This window comes from Hippopotamus amphibius, chromosome 17 (assembly GCF_030028045.1).
Source record: "Hippopotamus amphibius kiboko isolate mHipAmp2 chromosome 17, mHipAmp2.hap2, whole genome shotgun sequence".
Classification (NCBI taxonomy): Eukaryota; Metazoa; Chordata; class Mammalia; order Artiodactyla; family Hippopotamidae; genus Hippopotamus; species Hippopotamus amphibius.
Genome location: NC_080202.1, coordinates 8,121,275 through 8,146,659, shown reverse-complemented (window position 1 = coordinate 8,146,659; position 25,385 = coordinate 8,121,275). Strand labels below are relative to the sequence as shown.

Sequence of the window (25,385 nt, the reverse complement as noted above, 5' to 3'; positions counted from 1 at the left end):
CCTGGGGACTTAATAGAAATGCAAATTCTCTAGCCCCACCCCAGAACTCCTGCGCTGAAGGGGGGTGGGGCCTGGCAAGGGGTTTAACAAACCCTCTAGGTTATTCTGATATGTGCTGAAGTTTTAGAACCACTAGCTGAAGCCTTTCATTTTTAATATCCAGATGCCCTACAGATAGACGTCTAAAGTGTTATTTTTTAAATACAAGCTTAGTTTTTAGAACAGTTTTAGATTTATATAAAAATTATAAAGGTACTATGAGAGTTCTCCTATACCCCTCATCCTACTTCCCTTATTATTAACGAAAGTCCATAATTTTTCAGATTTCCTTCATTTTTGATTGAAGTTCTTTTTCTGTTCCAGGATTCTATCCAGGAATTACATTTAATTGTCCTATCTCCTTAGGCTCCTCTTAACTGTGATAGTTTCTGAAACTTTCCTTGTTTTTGGTGACCTTGACAGTTTTGCGGAGTGCTGGTCTGGTATTTTATAGAACATCCCTCTCTTGGGTTTTTTTTCTCATGATTGGAGTGAGGTTGTGAGTTTGGGGGAGGAAGACCACACAGGTAACTGCCATTCATCACATTATGTCAAAGGTGCTACTAGATACATACTGTCAAAATGACATCACTGTTGATGTTAACCTTGATCACCAGGCTGAGATAGTGTTTGTCGGGTTTCTCTGTAGCAAATATGTTATATTTTTTCCTCCTTTCTATAGTGCTCTCTGTGGAAGGAAATCACCATGCACAGCCCACATTTAAGGAATGGAGAGTTAGGCTCCACTTCCTTGAGGGAGAAGTATCTACATAAATTATTTGGAATTCTGCCTGGGATATTTGTCTCCCCCATTTATTTATTCAACCATTTATTTGTATCAGCATGGAATCATGGATATTTATTTTATACTTTGAGTTACAATCCAATATACGTTTTTGTTGCCTGAATTGTTCTAACTTTGGCCTCTGAGAGTTCTTTTACTTGATTTCTATGTTTTCTTTTTTTCCCCTGCACCACGCAACTCGTGGGACGTTAGTTCCCCAACCAGGGATCAAACCCAGGCTCTCAGCAGTGACAGCATGGAGTCCCAATCACTGGACCGCCAGGGAACTCCTGATTTCTATGTTTTCTTGACATATCCTCATCAAATTTTTTTTTAATAAAATAATTTCTTTTGTGGGCCACACCGCGGGGCTTGCGAGATCTTTCCCCTACCAGGGATTGAACCCTGGCCACTGCAGTGAAAGCGCTGAGTCTCAACCACTGGACTGCCAGGGAATTCTCTCAAAATTTTTTTTTTGAAGCATTTCTTTTTGGCAATATAATATGCTCCAGGTCTCGTTTTGTGTATTTCCGGCCCCAGTCCTAGAATCAGCCATTTCTCCAAGGAAGTGAAGAATGGTGTTAGAAACCAAATTCTGGGCACTAGCTGTGCTTGTTGCCATTGCAGTGTCATTAATTCTAGACTCTCTCAGCTGGGAGAGCAAGTAAATATATGTGTGTATACTAACCCATGTATGCACCCATATCTATAGATATTTCTGTATGTAACCATCTGTATATTAAGCTAGACATGAGCTTATACTGATATCTTCAACTCTAACCCGTCACTGCATGGATCATTCTATCCACCTCTCTGTGCTTATCTATAAACTCTCCCTCCCACAATGTGCAACCTGGCTCCTAGCATCTGTTCAATTCCAGTATACATGTGTAAGGAGTATCAGAATTGTTCACCCAAAACCCCATGGGAAACCACCTCATCAACTAGAGTACAGTGCTTATGTGCAGTTCCTTTTGCCTTTGGAGACTCCACTCATTTCCAAAGTTACTTAGGTCATCACCCCTGACCCCTTTAGTAAAGTTGTTTCACACATTTATAATACAGTTAGATTTGGTCACATTCTGCATTCCTTCCTGGGATACCCTGACCTCCTAAATTACTTTTTTTAACTTGCAAACGTTAAGGTTCACTCTTTTCTGTAAGTCTTAAGGGTTTTGACAAACGCATTATCATATTATACAGAATAGTCTCACCACCCTAAAAAAGATCCTCTATATTTCACCTATTCAACCCTCCCTGGCAACCACTGATCTTTCTACTGTCCCTGTATTTTTGCCCTTTTCCAGAATAGCATATGGTTGGAGTAATATGGATGGTAGCCTTTTCAGACTGGCTTCTTTGACTTAGCAATATGTGTTTAAAGTTCATCCATACTTTTCTATGGCTTGATAGCTCATTTGATCACTGAATAATATTCCATTTCATGAATGTGCTGCAGTTTATCCATCCATGTACTGAAGGGCAACTTGGTTGCTTCCAGTTTGGGGTGGTGGTGAATGAATCTGCTATAAATATTTGTTTTTAAATCAGTTGAGTTAATAGCTAGGAGTACGATTGCTGAACGGAGTGGTAAGACCGTGTTTAGCTTTGTAAGACACTGCCAAGCTCTCTTCCAACGCGGCTGCGCCATTTTGCATTCCCACCAGCAACGAGTGAGTCACTGCTGCACATTCTCATCAGCGTTGGGTAGTGTCAGGTTGTTTCTTTGTCTGTTTGTTGGACTTCAGCCGTTCTAATAGGTGTATGGTGGTATCTCCTGTTGTTTTAATTTGCAGTTTTCTGATGACAGATGATATTGAGCATCTTTTCATATGCTTTTTGCCATCTGTATAGCTTCCTTTTTCCAACTTTCTTGAGATATTAACATATAATATATACAAGTTTAAGGTGAACAACTTGATGATTTGATACATGTATATGTTGTGAAATGATTACCACAATAAAGTTAACACCTACATCCACTCACATGCTTACCTTTTGTCTGAGTGTGTGGTGATAACTTTTAAGATCTAGTCTCTTAACAACTTTCAAGTACAGAATATAGTATTGGGGTGTTTTTTTTTTTTTAATTTTTATTTCATATTGGAGTATAGTTGATTTACAATGTTGTGTTAGTTTCAGGTATATAGCAAAGTGATTCTACTTATACATATACATATATCTATTCCTTTTCAGATTCTTTTCCCATATAGGTTATTACAGAGTACTGAGTAGAGTTCCCTGTGCTGTACAGGAAATACTTGTGGATTATCTATTTTATATGCAGTATTGCTAATTATAGTTGACATTTTGTACATTAGATCCCCAGAATGTATTCATCTTATAGCTGGAAATTTATACCCTTATATATATTATATTCTTTAGTGAGGTGTTCAGATCTTTTCCCTGTTTGATTGGGTTGTTTACTGTTGAGTTTGAGTTATTTGTGTATTTTGGATAACAGTCCTTTATCAGATATGTGTTGCAAATATTTACTCCCAGTCTATGACTTATCTTTTCATTCTCTTAACTGTGCCTTTTACAGAGCAGAAGTTTTTAATTATATAATAATAAAGTCTAACATCAGTTTTTTTTCTTTCATGGATCATGTTTTTGGTGTTGAATCAACTTATTGCTGGGGACTTCCCTGGGGGTCCAGTGTTAAGAATCCACCTTCCAATGCAGGGACATGGGTTCAATCCTTGGTCTGGGAAATAAGATCTCACATGCCATGGCGCAACTAAGCCTGCACACCGCAACTACTGAGCCCCCACACTCTGGAGCCTGCATGCCACAATGAAGATCCCATGTGCCACAACTAAGACCTGGCGCAGCCAAAATACATAAATAAATAAATAAATAAATATTTTAAAAACACACAAAAAAACTTACTGCCAAATCCAAAGTCACCTATACTATCTCCTATATTTTCTTTTAGAAATTTTATAGTTTTATATTTTACATTTAGGTCTATGAGCTTTTCTGAGTGTGAATGATGTAAGGGCTGTCTTTCATTACATATGGATATCAGTTGTTTCAGCAAGTTTTGTTGAAAAGACTATCCTTTTTGCATTGAATTGCCTTTGCTCCTTTGTGAAAAATCAGTTGACTTAGGGAATATCGCCAATAATTTATCATAACTATAAATGGAGTATAGTGTATGAAAATTTTGAATCACTATGTTGTACACCCAAAACTAATTTAATACAGTAAATCAACTCTACCTCAATTTTTTAAAAATGGAAAAAAAATCAGTTGACTGTATTTGTCTTGGTCTGTTTCCATTGATCTATGTGTCTATTTTTTCACCAACACCATGCTGTGTTGATTACCATAGACTATTATCTGAGACAAGTGTGAGAGGAGTGGAGGGGAAACACAAAGATGGCCCCAGGTCTGAGAGAAGGGGTGAAACCACAGAGAGAGGAGGATGACCGATGCGGAGTCCCGGAGGGCAGCGGGCTGTCCTCTTCTGCACCTCTGCCTGGGGGACCTAGATACATGGCTTCATATTGGCTGCCAGGCCCCTCACCTGAAGTGCTCAGGCTCCACCTGGTGGCAGTTGGACAATCCTCTATCCTCACCTAGACTGGAACCAGTGCAGGTTCCCAGAGCAGGCCAGAGTTTTCTCACTGCCCACTTCCTGATGTAAACCCACGCCACAGGCAGGCTACCTACCCCTAATGGCTTTCTAGACAGAAAAGAAGGGCTAGGTATTTTGTACTCCATGAAGGATTCTATTGGAGTTCAAGGTCTTGACCCTACCAGAGGCGAGTGGGACTCAGCACCACTTTCATCATGAGCTCCTCTCCCATTGGAAGGGGTTTTGTGTGTGTGTGTGTGTGTGTGTGTGTGTGTGTGTGTGTAAATTATGCTTTGGCCCTGCTTGTGTCACACGCTCAGCCCTGAACCAGTCTCGGTAGCTAGGGAGAAGGAAATGTGCTTACTGGCTGCTTCTGGGCCAGACATTCTCCCAGAATGGGCCATGTGGACCTAGAATGATGGAAGAGTGGGTCCCCAAAAGAAAACTAGGTGCTGGCACCAGAAGAGGGGGAATGGGTGGGGAATTGGTTAAAACTCTTGCCGTCCACTCCCCCACTTGCTCAGAAACCTCAGTGCCTGTGTGGCCCTGTCCAGTTGCCCAGGGGGTGGCCTCTACATGTGCCTCCAGCCTCATACCCCTCTTTCCATATCCACTAAGCTACTCTCTCACAGTTCTCCCCTTGGGCCTGTTTCCTCTTCACCATTCCTATACTTCAATGGTCTCCCCAGATGGTCACCCATGCCTTGCCTCTTGGCGTGGCCAAACTTTACCTGATTTTCAAGAAATAGTCTAAGTGCCTCTCCGCCACGAACCCTTTCCTAACAACCAGGTGAGTGACATAAGGACTGACCGAGGGTAGAGGCCGCCTGATGTGGAGGTAAAGGGGTGAGAGAGAAAGACCTAAGGATTCCTCCATCCTTCCAGAAAAGAATCTTCAGGCAAAATTAAGACCAACCACATTGAAGCTTCTAGGGCTACTCTGTTAATCATTTTTATTTTTAAAAAATTTTTATTTTTAAAATATTTTTATTTATTTTTTGGATGCACCGCGTGGCTTGTGGGATCTCCAGTTCCCCAACCAGGGACTGAAGTGCCACGGCAGTGAAAGCCTAGAATCCTAACCACTAGGGCACCAGGAAACTCCCCTTAACCATTTTAAAACTGAAAGTATTTTGTTTTGTTTTTCACAAAGATGTTTACTGCAGCATTCATTGTAATGGGGAACGCTGGAAGCTGCCCAAATGCCCTGCACTCAAGAATGAATTGTAGCCTTTAAGATTCTTGCAGCAGTAAGTGACAGAAACCCAGCTCAAACTAGCTTACACACAAAAGGGAATTCTGTGGCTCCGGAAATCAGGCAGTCCAAGGGGCTTAAACGATGCCGTCAGGCCCCTTCCATCTCTCGGCTCTGTTCCCTCGGGTGTGGGGCTCATTTTCTCTCACTACTGGCTAGTTTCCTCCGTTGTGGGGAAAGGGAAACCGAGACACAGATCGCTCCAGACTTACATTATTCCTGCTTCGTGACCTTGGAGGAAAGAGAAAGCTTCCTTTTCCCAGAGACCCAGGGCAAGACGTCCTGGCATGGGTGACTTGCTCCTTCCTGGGCCAGTCTCTGTGGCCAGAAGAATGGGACCCTGTGATTGACTGAATCTGGTTCTGGTGGCCAGGAGGAGGTTACTGTGGTTGGCCATCTCCCCAGAACCACATGGAGTCGGGGCGCGGGGCGGGGGAGGGGGTATGAAGAGTTTTATTGCTGTTACTAGGATGGCAAAATCTAGTTGATGCAATATTACATTCCACGAAAAAGTATAGTTACAAAGACCATGTTATAAGATAGCAAATATGTATGAAGCAATACTAAGAGAAGAGGGCAGAAAACAGAACTGAAACTGTGCTGGCACCTTTGGAAGACAGAAAAATAGAAAACTTTTGCTTTGTGGGGGTGGTGGAAGAATGTATCATTATATTAAAAATCTTCAGTATCTTTGCAGAAACATTTGTACAATAAAACGTGTTTGTGCAAAAATAATCTGGCGCATATCACATGATATGGTTTTCAGAGCTCAGTTTCTTTTTGGAATCAGATGGGGTATAAACAAATAGATGGTGATTTGTATAGATCCTAAAAGTCATGCTTTTTATCTTTGTGGCTTTGTGGTTGCTTTGAGCAGGGAGCTCAGTGAATCTCTTTGTCAGGAGTGTTAGAACATTCTCAGTGTGGCTCCAGGGAACTTTAGTTCCCCAAAACATGCTAGTCTCTCCCCAACAGGCAGGAAGGTGAAAAGCCTCCAGGTGGGTCTCTGATAAGGATACAGAAAGGACAAAGAAATAAGCTCAGACCAGCCAGAAAGGACAGGTTAAGGTCCACGGTGGGGGGGGGGGGGGGGGAGGAGGGGGGGGATGTGCAGGCCACCTAGTTCCTCTTTTCCTGCCACAGCCCCACGCAGACCTGGCCGGGGTGTTTCATGTAGTACCAAGTGCCAACATGTTTGCAGCTAACAACAGCACTTTGGGGTTAGTTTTTATTTATTTATTTATTTATTTATTTATTTATTTATCTATCTATCTATCTAAATATTTATTTATTTGTCTTTTTTTTACGTGGCTTGTGGGATCTTAGTCTCAGTTCCCCAATCAGGGGTTGAACCCTCGCCCTTGACAGTGAAGGCATAGAGTCCTAACCCACAGGACCACCGGGGAATTCCCCCAAGCTGTGCTGGCACCTTTGGAAGACAGAAAAATAGAAAACTTTTGCTTTGTGGGGGTGGTGGAAGAATGTATCATAATATTATAAATCTTCAGTATCTTTGCAGAAACATTTGTACGATAAAACCTACAAATGTGGGATCTTAGTTCCCTGACTAGGGATGGAACCGGCGCCCCGGCAGTGGAAGTGCAGTTTTAACCACTAGACCTTCACGGAAGTCCCTAAATGTTATTTTTGTAAGTAGTAAAACTAATAAAGACATTTCTATGTTAGTAAAAAGAAAAAAAAAAAGGATTTGTTTGGCTACACATGTGTATCTAGCTTTCTTGATAGGGTCTCTGAGGCACTCTTGTAGCGATTTCCTCTCCCTGAAAACCGAAAAGGATCTAGAGGTGAGGGCTGGGAGGTTAGATGTCTGGTTCTGGGTGTGTCTGTGTGTGTGTGTGTGTGTGTGTGTGTGTGTGTGTGTGTGAGAGAGAGAGAGAGAGAGAGAGAGAGAGATGGGAAACTGGTGGGATCAACAAAACTATGGAAATGGTCTGTAGGGGAGGAGAGCCATGGCAGTAGTGGGCTGTGGGGGAAGATTCAACCTCAATTTGCTCAATTCATCAAAATATTAAGCACCTATTACTATATGCCTGACCTTGCTCCAGAATTTTAGGATGTATCAGTGAACAAAACAGATAAAGATCCTACCTCCAGGAAGCTTACTTTCTTCTTTTTCCAAATCTCATTATTTTATTTATTTATTGACAGGAAGCTTACTTTCTAATGTGTACGTAGCTATAAACATACTATGTCAATTTAATAGTAAACTATGTGGTACGTTATAAGACATGATTGCTATAGGAAAAAAGGCAGGTCAGGAATTTGGCGTGACATTGTGGGTTGTGATTTTAAAGAGTGGTAGGGCAGCCTCATTGAGAAGGTGGTATCTGAGAAATGAGGTGAGGGACTCATTCATGGGAATGTCTTGGGAAGGAGGTTTCCAGGCAGAAGGCACAGCCAGTGCAAAGGCCCTGGGGCAGGCATGTGCCTGAGAGGAGACGTTAGGTGCATTGTTGGTCAGTGAAAGGACTTTGTCTTTTACTCTGAGGAAAAATGGGTTAAAACACATTTTTTTATCCCAGTTTTCTGGCTTTTCTTCTTAATGTCTTGTTTGGAGTGTGTGTGTGTGTGTGTGTGTGTGTGTGTGTGAGAAAGTCTGGCAAAAGCAGGCACCTGGGTATGGGCAAAGGCCCCCAGAGTTCCTAACTCCCTTGTGTCTTCCTCTCACTACCCTCCTTCCCAGGCCGGGGTGTGGCTCATTCCACCCCCTCAGCTGTTTTTATGACGCACTTGGAGCCCTGGGAACTCAGCTCTTCAATCACAGAGCAAATTAGAGGTGACAGGGACCCCTGCCCCCCGCCCCACCGGAGGCAGGACTCCAAGCCAATCAACATCAAAGCCTCCCAGTGGGTCAGAGAGACTCGGGGGCTGGGACCCTGAGAGACAGGGATTGAGAATGGGGAGCAGGCAGGGGGCCCAGCAAATGGCATCCCCACCTGGGGTGCACCAAGATCTCTACACACACACACCACACCACATACACCTCCTCGTTTGACACAATGGCTGGGTGGGGCTGAGGAACTGGCTTCCTCTGCGGAGATCTCAATCTGGATCCTCAGTTCCCGCCCCAGAAACACAGAAACAGACAATCAGGAGACCTGGCCCCGCATTCCTTGCTCCAAGGGGCAGGCAGGACAGGCTGAGAGTAGAAACCGCTTCCAAAAAGATGAAGGTAAATTCAGGGAGAGCTACTGTAGAGTTAGGGAGGGGGAAGCCAGGGTGGGGGTGGGGTCCCTTGGTGTGAAACAATGGGCTGGCTCACCCCCAGGGGACAGGTTTGGTGACAAAGGGACAGGCTGTCATGCGAGGTGTGGGAAAGATGGTCAGACACACTGTCGAGGGACACTCACACCATCCCGCAGCCATCCAGAGGTGTCTGAGCCCATGCCCTACCGCCAGCCCAGCCAGTGCCATTGCCACCCCGTCCTCACCCCCGGCCCCTGTGAGCCCTGGTCCACACAGCCATGCAGACCCAGGACAGAACATGCACATACAGAACAGCCCACTCTCTACACCCGAGTTTCATCCTTTCCCCAGACTCTGTTATCCTCCAAAACCCAGCATTCGGGGTCCCTCACATCTTCCAGAGCCCCAGTGTGCGCATGTGGAGTGTGGTGTGCTTTGGGGGGGGGGGGTGTCCGGTTGGGAGGAGGATCCGATTCCTGTTTCCTGCCCCTACTCACTCAGCCCCGGGAGGTGGCCGAGAGTGGAGAGGACTCGAGGGTGAGTGCTTGGGCCGAGTACCTGGGTCCCTGAGAGAGGCCTGAGTGGGGAGTGGGGGAAGGAAGTCGGGGCAGGTACCTGAGGCGGGCAGGGATCCCTGAGGTGGGGGAAGGCTGGGGAGGAGCTGGCCAGCTGGCGAGGCTACTGCCCGGGTCACCTAAGGAGCTTCCTGCCAGAACACAGAGGCCATTGAGCGGCAAGACTCCCAGTCTACAGCCCCCAGCCCCCACCCCGCATCATTTCTCAAAAACCAGTCTGGGGCCTGGAGGGATCTGACTCTCCTGCTGACTCCACAAGGGAGCCTGGGGGCACCGGGTCTCCCAGCCCTGACCCTGCAGCCTTCTCAGGATTACAGCACCTTCCCGGTGGGAGGCAGTGAGCCCATGCCCCAGCGTCTTGGCCCCACTGGTCCTCACCTTCAGTGTGGTCTCCCGACCACCCTTTAGGCATTCTGGGGAGACCCAGGCTTCCACCAGGGCCTCTTTCTGTGACCAGGTTGGGGGCGGGGAGGCAGGCAGGGATGAGGATGGGGCAGGAGAGACCATGCCCCAGGCCTCCTGGTCTCTTGGGGTCAGAGGCTCCAGGAATCTTCATGGCAGGAAAAGGAGACTAAAAATAATCCGGAAAGGGAGAGTCCGGAGAGAGGAACTGGGAAATGGGGGGCGGAGGGCCTGCTGGAGCAGGGAAATAGTGATGCATCCCTCACGGCCCAGGCAGGGCGGGAGTGCAGGCAGACACACACTGCACATACACCCCACACAGACAGCACAGAACACACACACCCTGGCACCCCATCTCACACCACGCACCACACACGGTGTACTCCACTCTCTCACTGCATGCCCACATATAACACAGACACTCTCAAAACACAGCATCCAGCACCCTGTTCGTGTAGCACCAGAAACACACCGTGTCCACTCATGCTTAAACCGTACACGAACCTCCCCAACACATACTACAGACACAAAACACAATCCATCAGGTAGACACGTAGCGGCTAGACCCCGTTTCCCTTACTGATCTGGTTCTCTTGTACCCCTCCCCCAACCTGGGTCTCTACCCCAGTGCCCCAACCTGGCCTCACTGTCTCCTCTGGCCTCATTGTGGCAGCCCGGGCCAAAAGACAGAGCGAAATGGAGGCTGGGGGTGTCAGGGAGGCTTCAGAGTCCTCAGGGAATGGAAAGAGGAGGGGAGAGAGGTAAAGAGAGAAGACGGTGGAAATGGGAAGGGAAGGGAGGAAGTGCACCCGCCTTCCCTCCTGACTCTGAAATCTCAGCTCATTTGCTTGCAAACATTTCTGCTCAAAGGGCTCAGTCTATTCGTGGGGGCAGGGGTTACCTAGGGTCTCTCATTCTCCCCCCTCTTCCTCAGGGGATGACTCCAGCAGTGTACCCCACGCGCTGGAAGAGCTCAGAGGAAGATGTCAGCTCAGTCTCTTCCTGCAGCAACACCCCCCACCCAGAAGCCCCCTCGGATCATCCGCCCCCGACCCCCTTCTCGCGCCAGGGCCGCCGCGTCCCCGGGGCCCCACCACAACGGCTCCTCTCCGCAAGAACCTCCCCTCACCGCCAATGAGGCACCAACCCCAATGTGTACCCCCATCTTCTGGGAGCCTCCAGCCTCCTCTCTCAAGCCCCCAGCCCTTCTGCCTCCAACAGCTTCTAAAGCTAGCCTCGACTCCCAGACTTCCCCAGACTCGCCTTCCGACCCCCCCAGCCCAGTGTCCCGGCACTCCGTCTCCCCAGGGCCTGCGCCCCGGTCTCCAGTCCCCCCACCCAAACCCTCCGGGTCCCTCTGCACGACTCTGCCCCTGCTCCCCACCACCCCAGTCCACGCCCAGGATGGCTCTGCCTCGGCCCCAGGCACCGTGCGGAGACTGGCGGGCAGGTTCGAATGGGGGGCTGAAGGCAAGGTCCAGGCTGCGGATGCCCCGGAGCCGGGTCCCCCAGGGGGACTGGATGTGAATGGGGAGAGAGAGAACCCCCAGGGCATCCTCACTGGGAGCGGGTCCCATGAGAACGGCACTCCAGGTAAGCCCGGGCTGGGCTCCATCCGGCTCCTCTTCTTTGTCTTCAGGGCTTTAAGATTGGGTACCTTAAGGGGCTACTTTCTCAAAACTGGACTCCATGTTTGGAAAATCTGGTTTTCGTATTTCTGAGGGTTTGAAGAGAGTCAGGGTGGAGGTGATAGGTACCCAGAGCTCTTGACCTCCGTGTTGCTCCTGCTGGCAGGTTAAGGGGAGGGAAGAGGCCTGGGCAGGGTGGGCGTCCTAAGGATGCCCTGTCTCCCACAGATGCTGTGCTGGCCTGCCCTCCCTGCTGCCCTTGTGTCTGCCACGTAGCCCGCCCTGGCCTGGAGCTCCGCTGGGTGCCAGTGGGGGGCTATGAGGACGGCCCCAGGGCCCTCTGCCGGGCCTCCCCGCTGCGGACCTCCCGCTCGCGCCCCAGCCCTCCAAGCCTCAGCCACCCCCAAGTCGTCCTCACGTCCTACCGCTCCACGGCTGAGCGCAAACTCCTGCCACCCCTCAAGCCACCCAAACCAACCCGGGTCAGACAGGACACCACCATCTCTGGGGATGCCGCACGGCCAGATCTCGATCTGCCCTCTGAAGATGGAATCCAAACAGGTACAGGGCCCTGGGGGAGTGGACCTCTGGGCTGGGAAGGGACTGAGTAGAGGTGGAGAGTTCAAAACACCAACTCACTACAACCCCCAACAGGTCCTGGGCTTCTGGTTCCTCCACCAGCTGCTGCTCTGGGGCTGACTGGAGTTGTAGTTTTATAGTAACCGTCTCTGCTGGGCAGGAGGCAGGAGTCCTGAGCTGGGGATTCTGGAGGTTTGTTCTCTTCCACTCTGGGTTCTCTCTTTAGGGGACAGTCCTGATGGCGCCCCTCAGAACGATTCTCCAGCCACCACAGAGGGCAGGTAACGAACACCTCCACCCTTCCTCCTAGCTGAGAGCAGACTAAACTTCGGGTCCACCTAAATCCCATCCCTACAAATGTGGAGTGAAGAAGGGCTGGGCCTCTGGGGACAAGCAGTGCCGGTTTCTAATCCCAGCTCTGTCCCTTATCAGCTGTATGACCTCATACAGGTCACTTCACCTTTCTGGGTCTCAGCCTCCTCACCTGTGAAATGGGGGTAAACATACCAAATACTTCATTAAGTTGTTGGGGTCTGATATTATTGAAGAGCTGGCCCCACAGTAAGCCATTTCAGTTTCCCCACTTTGAGCTTCTATTGAAATTATTGTCCGCGAATCCATGTGGCAACCAGGAACGTCGCTCCTATGTCATGTGGGTCTGTGAATCACTTCATCACCGTTATCAGAGTTACTCTGAGGCCATTCGTTTAGTCGACAAACATTCACTGGAGTTTATTCTCCCGGGTTTTTACTTTGGGTGAAGGGGTGTGTGGTGGTGTTGATGACACAACAGAGTGGGGAGGTGTAAGAGCTGGGTTTGCCCATGTCGAGTTGCACCGAGGCACCCATAGGACATTCCAGACAGTGGTCGTTCCGTGGGAGCCCTGGAGATGGAGGCTTGGAAATCTCCGATACACAGTAGTTGAGATTGCAGGAATGGATGGGGCCTGCTTAGTACAGAGCCTCACATACAACAGGCACATAAAACGATCCAGGGTTTGGTCACGGTCCCTGCACACAACCTGCATGTGGGTTGTGTACCCCCTTTCACTATCATGTGTATCATGTGAATAGCACCCCCTGGAGGTGTGCGCCAGCGGTGGTTCTAAGGAACTCCATCCCTTTCTCTTTCCACAGGGAGGAAGAGGACCTGGAGATGCTGAAGGAGCAGAACTGGGAGCTGCCCCTGCAGGACGGTGAGGGCCTCTGGACTGGGGCCCCTGCCGAGACCATCAAGCAGTGGGGAAGGGTTCTGGGGCATCGAACTTCCTTGATGTGTGACATCTGCTCTTCAGAACCCTTGTACCAGACCTATCGTGCCACTGTGCTGTCAGAGGAGCTGTGGGGGGTCAGTGAGGATGGGGGTCCCTCCTCAACAAGTCCTGGGGAAGCTCCCACCTTCGCTCGGCCCCCGGGGCCTCGCAACACGCTGTGGCAGGAGCTTCCGGCTGTGCGAGACAGCGGCCTCCTGGACACCCTCAGCCCCCAGGAGAGGCGCATGCAGGAGGTGGGCGCACCTGGGGTCGGGCAGGGGGCGCCGAGGGGTGGAGCCTGGGATCTGGGGCCTGGGCTGGCTGGGAGCTGGGCTTTCCACTCCGGCCCTGCTCTTCCTCCTCAGAGCCTGTTCGAGGTGGTGACATCCGAGGCCTCGTACCTGCGTTCCCTGCGGCTGCTGACCGACACCTTTGTGCTGAGCCAGGCGCTTCGGGACACGCTCACCCCTCGGGATCACCATACCCTCTTCTCCAACGTGCAGCGCGTCCAGGGAGTCAGTGAGCGGTCAGTGGGGTGCCCCCTTCTCTGCAAAGCAGGCCTCGGGAGGAAACACTGCTCTCCTGTCGCCAGGCCTCCCCTCCAGGGCCCAGAAGAAGCCGAGAAGCCGGGACACCTGGCTATCTGTCCCCCTCCATTGCCGGTTCTCCCCTCCCCCAGGTTTCTAGGGAAGTTACTGTCGCGCGTGCGCTCCTGCCCCCACATCAGCGACCTGTGCGACGTGGTGCACGCGCACGCCGTGGGCCCTTTCTCTGTGTACGTGGATTACGTGCGGAACCAGCAGTATCAGGAGGAGACCTACAGCCGCCTGATGTGAGTGTCCCAAGGTCACCCGTGCGGGAGGAAGATGGGATGCACGGTCGGGGGTTAGACTAGGGCGGGTAGCGGGGATCGGGCCTCGAGACAGACGCCAGACGCCAGCCTGCGCCTGCTTCTGCAGGGACACGAACGTGCGCTTCTCCGCGGAGCTGCGGCGGCTGCAGAGCCTCCCCAAGTGCCAGCGGCTCCCGCTGCCGTCCTTCCTGCTGCTGCCCTTTCAGCGCATCACGCGGCTCCGCATGCTGCTGCAGGTACCCGTCCTTTTCGCCCCCACCAGCCCCGTTGGAGAACTTTCCCAGGGCCTTCCTGCCTGGCCATCGCCATTTCCCACCCCACCACGAACACAGGAACCCCCTAAGTCAGGACTCCCCTAAGTCAGGACTCCTAATCGAGGCCTCTCCATCCAGGACCCACCACGCCCTACCTGGAGCTACTCAAACGTGTCAGGGAGCCCTCTGGGTGCAGGAAAAGAGCCTCTGGCTAGAGACCTGAGTTCTACGCTTAGCTCTGCCGCTAACCGGCTGAGCAGACTTGGGCAAGTCCCTTTCTCTCTCCAGGTCTCAGAGGGAGAGTGGTGAGTTGTCTCTGAGGTCTCTCAGCCCTATCTTTGATCATATGCCTTCCCAGTGGGGGTGATACCACCCCCGAAGAGGCAAAAACTTGTTCTTTGCGGGGGTGGGGTGGGGTGGGGTGTGAAAGAAGTCTTAAATATTCCAGTGGTGATGATACTCCAAAGGGTCATGGTACCTAAATAAATATACAGAATATCTATGGTGCTAAACTTTGGTGAGGGGGGAACAGTGTGGGCGAAAATGCCTAAAAAACTCCTTAGGGGGGTGATACTGAAAAAAGGGGCAAGAAACACTCTTCTATTGCAGAGTAGAAACTTCTCCCTAAACCAGGTCACTCAATGTGGGGATCTCAGTGTAAAGAGTCCCCAACTAGATTATCAGTGTCTTTATGTCTTTTTCAGCTTTGTTTATGCCCAGTGTCATCAACAACAACAACAACATAATAGTAATGATATTAACCATAATGGCCAAACAGCTCTTGAGTGTCTGTTCTAGACACGGTTCTAAGTGCTATACACCCGTTTGACCTTACCAACCACTGTGTGATGGTAGGAACTATTATTGACCCCACTTTGTAGATGAGGAAACTGAGGCTCAGAGAGGTTAAATAACTGGCCATGGGTCATAGAGATAATAATTGATGGAGATAAACTTCAAATCCAGGCACTTTTAACCCCATGCTATATTGTTTGTACTAACAGCTGTGGTTGATAATTATGAAAATAATAGCAACCCTCTTTTCAGCATTTACTATGTCCCGAAGACTATGCTAAGTACTTTACGTATATTTTCTTGTAGGATCCTCACAACAGGGCTAATAAGATGGTAGGTGGGAGTTATCCCCATTTTACAGATGGGGTAACTGAGACTCAGAGAGGTAACGTGACTTGCTCAGGGTTATGCAGACAGTGAGTGCTGAGGCTGGTCCCCCAGCTCTGTGAACACCCAAATGCCAAGTCAGGCAGGGTCCTCTGAGCTGCAGCCCCTCTGAATCCCAGGGCCGAAGAGCAGGGGCCCAATTACCCTTCTTTCTTGTCCCCAGAATATCCTGCGCCAGACAGAGGAGGGGTCCAGCCGCCAGGAGAATGCCCAGAAGGCCCTGGGTGCTGTCAGCAAGGTGGGAGGGGGATGCTGGGGCTGGGGGAGGTGAGGAGGCGGTAGGGAGAGATGGATGAAAGGGGTGGAAGGGAACAGGGGTGGGTGACTCGGCTCCCCCGACCCAGATCATTGAGCGGTGCAGTGCCGAGGTGGGACGCATGAAGCAGACAGAGGAGCTGATCCGGCTCACGCAGAGGCTGCGCTTCCACAAAGTCAAGGTTAGACCTGCCCAGCCTCCTGGCTTCCCTTTCCCCAAGGTGCTGGTGCTGCGGAGAAGTCAGAACCTCCTCCCTGCTTCCTCACAGGCCCTGCCCCTGGTCTCCTGGTCCAGGCGCCTGGAGTTGCAGGGGGAACTGACGGAGTTGGGGTGCAGGAGGGGGGGTGTGCTCTTCGCCTCCCGCCCCCGCTTCACCCCCCTCTGCCTGCTGCTCTTCAGTGACCTGCTGCTCATCACTCAGCCCAAGAGGTGCGTCCCAGGGAGGGAGGGAGCCCAGGCAGGGGTGGGGAGGAGGAGTCCAGCTGGACCTCTGCTCTCCCTCTGAACTTCCTCTTCCCTGGGCAGTGGGCAGCGGCTACAGGTTCTGGACTATGCCCATCGCTCCCTGGTCCAGGCCCAGCAGGTCCCAGACCCATCTGGACCCCCTACGTTCCGCCTCTCCCTTCTCAGCAACCACCAGGGCCGCCCCACTCACCGGCTACTCCAAGCTTCATCCCTGTGAGTGTGTCTCCTTCAGAAAACACCCTGGAGACCCTCACCTGACCCTCACCTGACCTCTCAGAGTCCACCACCCTCCTCCCCAATCTCTCTCCTCCAAAGCCACTGCCTAAGTGCCAGGAGGATCTCCTGGGCCACCTGTGACCCTTCCCTGTATTCCCACCAGATCAGACATGCAGCGCTGGCTGGGCGCCTTCCCTACCCCAGGCCCCCTTCCCTGCTCCCCAGACACCATCTATGAGGACTGTGGTGAGTGTCCCCTAGAGGGGAGGAGGGAAGGAAAAGTGAGCCTTCAGGGGAATATGGGGGAGAAGCTGAAAAGAGTCTGGGTCCCCCTGTAATGTCACCCACCCCGACCAGACTGTTCCCAGGAACTCTGTTCAGAGCCTTCCACACCTGCCAAGAGCGAGGGACGGAATCTGGAGTCCAGGGCTCCCCCCAAGCACCTACACAAGAGCCCTGAAGGTGAGAGAGTCTTTGACTTATTCATTCAATAAATATTTATTAAGCACCTATGAGGTGCCACTTGCTGTTCTCGGCACCAGTGAACCAAATGCACAGATATTCCTGCCCTGCTGGACTGTACAGCCTAGCGGAGGAGAAACAAAAAATAAACAAGATAAATAAGTAAATGATACTGCCCGAAGGTGATAAGTGCCGTGGCAAAACAAGAATGGAACAGAGTTGAAGAGGTCAGGAGTCCTGGGGGTGGGGAGGGTTAAACGTTTAAATAGGGAGGTCCAGGTGGACCTCACTGAGATGGCGCTGTGTGAGCAGGGAGTGACCTGGTGGAGGCGTTTAGACACGTGGTGTCTGGGGGAGGAGTGTCCCAGAGGGAGGCAGGAGTCAGGCCAGTGTGTTTGAGGAACGGGAAGGAAGCCAGTGTGCTAGAGGGAGTGAGGAAAGGGGGGAGAAGCAGATGAGGTCATAGGGGTAACCAGGACCCGGTCACATGGGTCGTCGTAGGTTCCTGTAAGGACTCTGGCTCTCACTCTGAGTGAGATGAGCAGTCAATGCAGGGCTTGACAGTGGAGGGACCCCAAGCCTCTTTTTTTTTTTTTTAAATTGATTGATTGATTGGTTGATTGATTGATTGTGTTGGGTCTTCGTTGCTGCTCACAGGCTGTCTCTAGTTGTGGCGAGCGGGGGCTACTCTTCATTCTGGTGCGAGGGCTCTTCACTGCCGTGGCTTCTCTTGTTGCGGAGCACGGGCTCTAGGTGCACGGGCTTCAGTAGTTGTGGCACACGGGCTCAATAGTTGAGGCGCATGGGCTTAGTTGCTCCACAGCATATGGGATATTCCTGGAGCAGGGATCGAACTCGTGACCCCTGCATTGGCAGGTGGATTCTTAACCACCTAGGAAGTCCCTTTGTTTTACTTTTGATTTTATATTGGAGTAGAGCCTATTAACGATGTTGTGATGGTCTCAGGTGCACAGCAGAGTGACTCAGCCATACATATACATGTATCCATGCTCCCCCAAACTCCCCTCCCATCCAGGCTGCCACATGACATTGAGCAGAGGAACCCCGACCCTCTTTGATGTTGCTGTTGTTTCCACCTCTATTGGCCTTTTCACCAGTGCTCCAAGGCTTCTCCACTAACTCCCACACCTGCCATGACTCTCAGACATTAGACCCCACTGGGCCTCCTTTCCCTCCTGACCTGCCCCCAGCCCAACTTAAGCCCTTGTTTTTCCTTTTCCAGGCTGGCTGAAGGGACTTCCTGGAGCCTTCCCTGCCCAGTTGGTGTGTGAAGTCACAGGAGAACACGAAAGGAGGAAGCACCTTCGTCAGCACCAGAGACTCCTAGAAGCTGTTGGACCCTCTTCAATCTCCCCCAGTGCCCCCCCACCCTAATGCAGGCTGTGGGGGGGAGGGGCACAAGTTGGGACAGCTAGCAGCCTGGCACAGAGAAGACAAAGCCCATCCATCCATTGGATTCTCTGTCAGTGGAAACGCTACCTCAGTGGCAACCAATAGGGACCGAGCTTCCAGACTGGGCAGCCAATGAGAACAGGGCCGTCTGAGCCCGCACGTGAGGGAGAATGAAGATGGCTTGAGTGGGTTGCCAATGGAGACAGAGTCTTAGTGCAGAGCGGCAAGTGGGTGCTGAGCTAGCTGAGTCTCTGGCCAATGAGTATCCCAGCTGTGCTCACGGCCAAGGAAGAGGCGGCTAGGTCAATGTAGCTGAAAGAGGGCTGCACTGGAGATAAAGTCCTAGGATACAATAGCCAACAGTGGGGACACATCCAGCCAAAGAAGATGGTGATCTGGGCCCAAGAGACCAGTAGGAACCCTGCTTGGTGCTATAGCGACGACTGTCTTGCCTTTTGAATCTGGGAAGTATTAGATTCCATTCCTATGGTGCCTCCTGCATCCTCTAAAGTCACTTCCTCTCTTCTAGAAGAACCCAGAGTTGTGTCTTAGAGAATCTATGTGTGTGTACATATGTCTGTATATGTATCAAGGAAGGTGATTCTGCTGAACATAATATATGTGTGGTCTTGCCCCCTTCCCAGATGATTGAATCCTCTATTTCTCCCCTCACTGCACCCCTGCCCCTCATTTTTCCTATTAGTCTCCTCAGGAAAGACACTAGGTCTGAGCTCCAGAGGAGAATGTGCTGGGTGTGGCTTGGCAGCCAGAGGCCTGAGCTGGGGATGAGAGGCCTGGGTTCTGGGTCTCTTGGAGGCCAGCGTTCCATGACAGCTGGAGGGTGATGTTGTGGAGCAGCCAAGCAGCCTGGCAGAGGAGTCCGAGGGACTGAAGATGGCCAGTAACTGGGGTCCGAGGGCCTGAAGCCTGCAGGCCCTTCTCCTTGCCCAAAGCTTGGCCTCCATAATCCCTATCTGCAGATCCTCCAACCTGAACTATAACCAGCCATCCAGCCTCAGCCTTGGCCTTCAGACTGGCTCTGGGTCCCAGGTTTGAGTGAAGAAACAGGAGCTGTGGATCGCAGGCCAGCTGAGCCTCTAGGGCTTTCTTGCCTTCATCCTGGTCCTTTCACAGAAACACTGGGACAAGCAGTGGGGAGAGAACAGAGAATGAGCATTGCTGCCTAATTCCACCCAGAGCATCTGCTTCCAGATGAGAAACTGCCACCTGCTCCCCCCCCACCCCGGCACGATGCCAGAAGGAGTTGAGGGAGGGAGACAGCGGAGCAGACAGCGGCTGGCGAGTGGGGGCCCTGGCCTGGCAAAGGTTGTCCCTGAGCTAAGCCATCACACCCCTTCAGCTCGCACATGGCAACTTGCCCAGGACAGAAACTGCCACACTGACCAAAGGAGGTGCAAGGACTCTGGGAGACTGAGAGGGAGAAAGGCACTGGCATTTGGCATGTCTGTGACTTTGGAGATTCACCTAGCACAGTGCCTGACATATGAGAAACCCTCAATAAACGTTAGTGGAGCTGTACTGAGGCTCTCCGGGGGAGTGTGTGCTTAATGGAGCAGTGGGTTCTAAATGTGACTTTATTGGGGGTGGGGTGGGGGTGGGGCTGGTTAAAAAGAAATCCTTTGAGAGCAGGGGTCAGCTCTGCTGGGGACTGGGGCTTGGAGACCAGGTGCAAGGTCCAAGAATGTTGGCGCACTGATAGCTCCTGAGGGATCTATGGTGGTGTGGTCGGGGGAGGGCTGCAGATGCTGGGGCAGAGAGCTGCTGCAGGCTGGGGAAGAGGACAGGCAGAGCCAGATATGGCAGGGGACGAAGATGCAGCAAAAAGGACACAAAGGGCCATCATTCATCAATAAAGGTCCTTTACTGACCAGCCAAGCATCTCTGTGTTTAATTCATTTAAATTCTATACCTAGTTATTGAGTACCTTCTAAGTGCCAGGCACTCTCCTAGGATCTGGGGACACAGAGATGAAAAAGACAAGGGTCTTGCCTGCAAGGAACCTACATTCTGGGGGAGCTGGTGGAGGGAAGTTACAAGTAAACAAGACAATAACTAAGATGAGATCAGGTAGCAGTGAGTGCTATGAAAAAAAATACAGCAACGGCTATGATACAGAGTGTCTGTGTTTGTGTGTGTGGCTTTGGGGAAGAACCTGGAGGAGATGACATTAATCTGAGACCCAAATGACAAGAGGTAAACATCTGGGAAGATCTGGGCAAAGAGCACTCTAGGGATGGCAACAAGGGGAACGAAGTCCAGGAAGAGAAGGCAGTGGTCATGGGGAGGGAGCTGGTGTACATGTTCCTTCAAGTGTCCTGGTGCGGGAGTCCCTCCCCACAAACTCCCCTCTTCCTCTGAGATACTCAGAGAGAGACAGACACATCCAGAGAAAGACACAATGCTGCCCATGTGCTCTACACATATGTCCCCTCCCAAGTCCTCACTCCCTCCCCGAGTCCTGCCACTTAAGGAAGCCTCCAAGTCAGAGGTTCTAATATTGGGATAATGGGGAGATAGAGACCAGTTAAGAATTGTTTGGGGGACATAGAAGTATGTAAAATACAACCACGTGTTCCCAAGAGACAGAAAGACAGGGAGGGAAGGGGACCGTCAGGTTTCTTTTATCTCAGAGACTCCTTTCCATTTTGGGGTGAGCTGAGAGTGTGTGTGGTCCTGGAGGGGTCTGCATTCTGCAGGCCTGTTGGAGAGGGTAGAGGGGCATGAAAGAGACAGATGTGAGGGAATGAGGACCACCAGTAGCATGGAGAAAGTGGATGGGAGAAGGAATGGGGCCCAGGTAAGAAAAATAGAGGATATGGAATAATGGAGGGGAGGGTGGGGGGAAGGTATGGGACTTCCCTGGCAGTCCAATGGTTAGGGCTCCGCATTTCCACTGCAAGGGGCGTGGGTTTGATCCCTGGTTGGAGAACTAAGATCCAGCATGGAGTGACTGAGGAGAAATCCTTAGAGCTGCCTCTTCCAGCTGCGTTGCCCTAGGGAGACTGCAGATTAGCTTCTGACCTTGGAAATCTGGGCTATCAGAATTGAGCAAAAGCGCACCCTTCTACTGAGCACCATCGCTGCTTACAAGGGCTGGTATCTTTGCTTGAAACCAAAACACCCTAACAGATACAAAGGCTCACAATATTTTAACAGTGGCTACTTCTGAAGAGACAGTTCAAGATGGTGGAGTAGGAGGACGTGCGCTCACTCCCTCTTGCAATAGCACCGGAATTACAACTAAATGCTGAACAATCATTGACAGAAAGACACTGGAACTCACCAAAAAAGACACCCCACATCCAGAGACAAAGGAGAAGCCGCAATGAGACGGTAGGAGGGGTGCAATCACGTCAAAATCAAATCCCATAAATGCTGGGTAGGTGACTCACAAACTGGAGAAGAGTTATACCACAGAAGTCCACCCACTAAAGTGAGGGTTCTGAGCCCCACGTCAGGCTTCCCAACCTGGGGGTCCAGCAACGGAAAGAGGACTCCCCAGAGAATCAGATTTTGAAAGCCAGCAGGATTTGATTGCAGGACCTCCACAGGACTGGGGAAAACAGAGACTCCACTCTTGGAGGGCACACAAAAAATAGTGTGCTCACCAGGACCCAGGCGGAAGGAGCAGTGACCCCATAGGAGACTGAACCAGACTTACCTGCTGGTGTTGGAGGGTTGCCTGTAGAGGTGGGGGCAGCTGTGGCTCACTGAGGAGATGAGGGCACTGGCAGCAGGGGTTCTGGGGATTGCTCATAGGTGTGAGCCCTCCCAGAATCTGCCATTAGCCCCACAAAAGAGCCTGTAAGCTCCAGTGCTGGGCAGCCTGAGGCCAAACAACCAACAAGGTAGGAACACAGCCCCACCCATTGGCAGACAAGCAGATTAAAGTTTTACGGAGCTCTGCCTACCCAGCCCAACCCACCATCAGTCCCTCCCATCAGGAACCACCCACGAGCCTCCTAGATAGCTTCCTCCACAAGAGGGCAGACAGCAGTATCAAGTGGTATCAACAGTATTTTGCTCTGTGGAAATGAAAACCACAGCCACAGAAAGATAAAGAAAATGAAAAGGCAGAGGACTTTGTACCAGATGAAGGGACAAGATAACACACCAGAAAAACAACTAAATGAAGAGGAGATAGGCACCCTTACAGAAAAAGAATTCAGAATAATGATGGTGAAGATGACCCAGGACTTTGAAAAGAGACTGGATGCAAAGATTGAAAAGTTGCAAGAAAGAAGAAGAATTAAAGAACAGACAAACAGAGATATGCAACACAATAACTGAAATGAAAAATACACTAGAAGGAACCAATAGCAGATTAACCGAGGCAGGAGGGAGAATAAGTGACCTGGAAGACAGAATGGTGAAAATCACTGATGTGGAAAAGAACAAAGAAAAAGAATGAAAAGAACTGAAGACAGCCTAAGAGATCTCTGGGACAATGTTAAACACACCAACATTTGCATTATAGGGGTCCCAGAAGGAGAAGAGAGAGAGAAAGGACCCAAGAAAATATTGAAAGAGATTATAGTTGAAAAATTCCCTAACATGCGAAAGAAAATAGCCACCCAAGTCCAGGAAGCACAGAGAGTCCCAGGCAGGATAAACCCAAGGAGAAACACGCCAAGACACATAGCAGTCAAACTGACAAAAATTAAAGACAGAGAAAAGTTATTAAAAGCAACAAGGTGAGTATGACAAATACTATACAAAGGAACTCCCATAAGGTTAACAGCTGATTTCTCAGCAGAAATTCTGCAAGCCAGGAGGGAGTGGCATGATATATTCAAAGTGATGAAAGGGAAGACCCTACAACCAAGAATACTCTACCCAGCAAGGATCTCATTCAGATTCGACGGAGACATCAAAAGCTTTCCAGACAAGCAACAGCTAAGAGAATTCAGCACCACCAAACCAGCCCTACAACAAATGCTAAAGGAAATTCTCTAAGCGGGAAACATAAGAGAAGAAAAGGACCTACAAAAACAAAAACAAAACAATTAGGAAAATGGTAATAGGAACATATATATTGATAATTACCTTGAATGTAAATGGACTAAGTGCACCAACCAAAAGACACAGACTGGCTGAATGAATACAAAAACAAGACCCATATATATGCTGTCTACAAGAGACCCACTTCAGACCTAGGGACACATACAGACTAAAAGTGAGGGGATGGAAAAAGATATTCCATGCAAATGGAAATCAAAAGAAAGCTGGAGTAGCAATACTCATATCAGATAAAATAGACTTTAAAATAAAAAAATGTTACAAGAGACAAGAAAGGACATTACATAAAGATCAAGGGATACATCCAAGAAGAGGAGATAACAATTATAAATACATATGCACCCAATATAGGAGCACCTCAATACATGAGGCAAATGCTAACAACTATGAAAGAGGAAATCAATAGTAACACAATCATAGTGGGGGACTTTAACACCCCACTTACACCAGTGGACAGATCATCCAGAAAGAAAATTAATAAAGAAACACAAGCTTTAAATGACACAATAAATCAGCTTGATTTAATAGATATCTATAGGACATTACATCCAAAAACAGCAGATTACACGTTCTTCTCAAGTGCACATGGAACAAAAGTTGGTGGAATCAGGCTTCCTGACTTCAGGCTATACTACAAGGCTACAGTGATCAAGACAGTATGGTACCGGCACAAAAACAGAAATATAGATCAATGGAACAGAATAGAAAGCCCAGAGATAAACTACGGTCAACTAATCTATGACAAAGGAGGCAAGGATATACAATGGAGAAAAGGCAGCCTCTTCAATAAGTGGTGCTGGGAAAACTGGACAGCTACATGTAAAAGAATGAAATTAGAACACTTCCTAACACCATACACAAAAATAAACTCAGAATGGATAAAAGACCTAAATGTAAGGCCAGACACTATAAAACTCCTAGAGGAAAACATAGGAAAAACACTCTTCGACGTAAATAACAGCAAGATCTTTTTTGATCCACCCCCTAGAATAATGGAAACAAAAACAAAAATAAGTGGAACCTAATGAAACTGCAAATTTTCTGCACAGCAAAGGAAACTATAAACAAGATGAAAAGACAACCCTCAGAGTCGGAGAAAATATTTGCAAACAAATCTATAGACAAAGGATTAATCTTCAAAATATATAAAGAGTTCATCCAGCTCAATATCAAAAAGACAAAAAACCCAATTAAAAAATGGGCAGAAGACCTAAATAGGCATTTCTCCAAAGAAGACATACGGATGGCCAAGAGGCACATGAAAAGCTGCCCAACATCACTCATTATTAGAGAAATGCAAATCAAAATGACAATGAGGTATCACCTCACACCGGTTAGAATGGGCATCATCAGAAAATCGACAAACAGTAAATGCTGGAGAGGGTGTGGAGAAAAGGGAACCTTCTTGCACTGTTGGTGGGAATGTAAATTGATACAACCACTATGGAGAACAGTATGGAGGTTCCTTGCAAAACTAAAAATAGAACTACCGTATGACCCAGCAATCCCACTCCTGGGCATATACCCAGAGAACACCATCATTCTAAAAGACACATGCACTCCAATGTTCTTTGCAGCACTATTTATGATAGCCAGGACATGGAAGCAACCTAAATGTCCACCAACAGATGAATGGATAAAAAAGATGTGGTACATACATACAATGGAATATTACCCAGCTGTAAAAAGCAATGAAACTGGGACATTTTTAGAGACATGGATGAACATAGAGACTGTCATACAGAGTGAAGTGAGTCAGAAAGAGAAAAACAAATATTGTATATTAACACATATATGTGGACTATAGAAAAATGGTACACATCAACTGGTTTGCAAGGCAGAAATAGAGACACAGATGTAGAGAACAAATTATATGGACACCAAGTGGGGAAAGTGGGGAGGGTTGGGAGCGAATGAATTGGGAGATTGGGATTGCCAT

At 49.4% G+C, this 25,385-nt stretch overlaps 2 protein-coding genes across 6 annotated transcripts in view; one reads left to right on the top strand and one right to left on the bottom strand.

Annotated features, from left to right (window-relative positions):
- The window catches only part of SLC25A35 (solute carrier family 25 member 35), a 28,396-nt gene extending 6,144 nt beyond the window's left edge, over positions 1–22,252 (bottom strand). Inside the window, exon 1 of the mRNA XM_057716344.1 lies at positions 22,089–22,252. The gene's annotated coding sequence lies outside the window, so the exon portion shown is untranslated. The remainder of the gene's footprint in view (positions 1–22,088) is intronic.
- On the top strand, positions 8,773–18,769 carry ARHGEF15 (Rho guanine nucleotide exchange factor 15). Of its 5 annotated transcripts, none has more exons than XM_057716340.1 (16): positions 8,773–8,854; positions 10,780–11,438; positions 11,702–12,034; positions 12,279–12,333; positions 13,190–13,248; positions 13,348–13,559; positions 13,671–13,831; positions 13,985–14,137; positions 14,265–14,394; positions 15,758–15,832; positions 15,939–16,031; positions 16,119–16,279; positions 16,376–16,528; positions 16,695–16,777; positions 16,889–16,993; positions 18,237–18,769. In XM_057716340.1, exons 2-16 carry the CDS (start codon positions 10,829–10,831, stop codon positions 18,386–18,388), a joined length of 2,535 nt encoding a protein of 844 aa, XP_057572323.1. In that variant the 5' UTR covers positions 8,773–8,854; positions 10,780–10,828; the 3' UTR covers positions 18,389–18,769. The 5 variants fall into 5 exon arrangements, with proteins under 5 accessions (XP_057572323.1, XP_057572320.1, XP_057572325.1 ...); XM_057716342.1 differs by lacking the exon at positions 8,773–8,854 and adding an exon at positions 9,154–9,405; XM_057716337.1 differs by having other exon boundaries at positions 13,190–13,559.
- Positions 22,253–25,385: the final 3,133 nt, after the last annotated feature.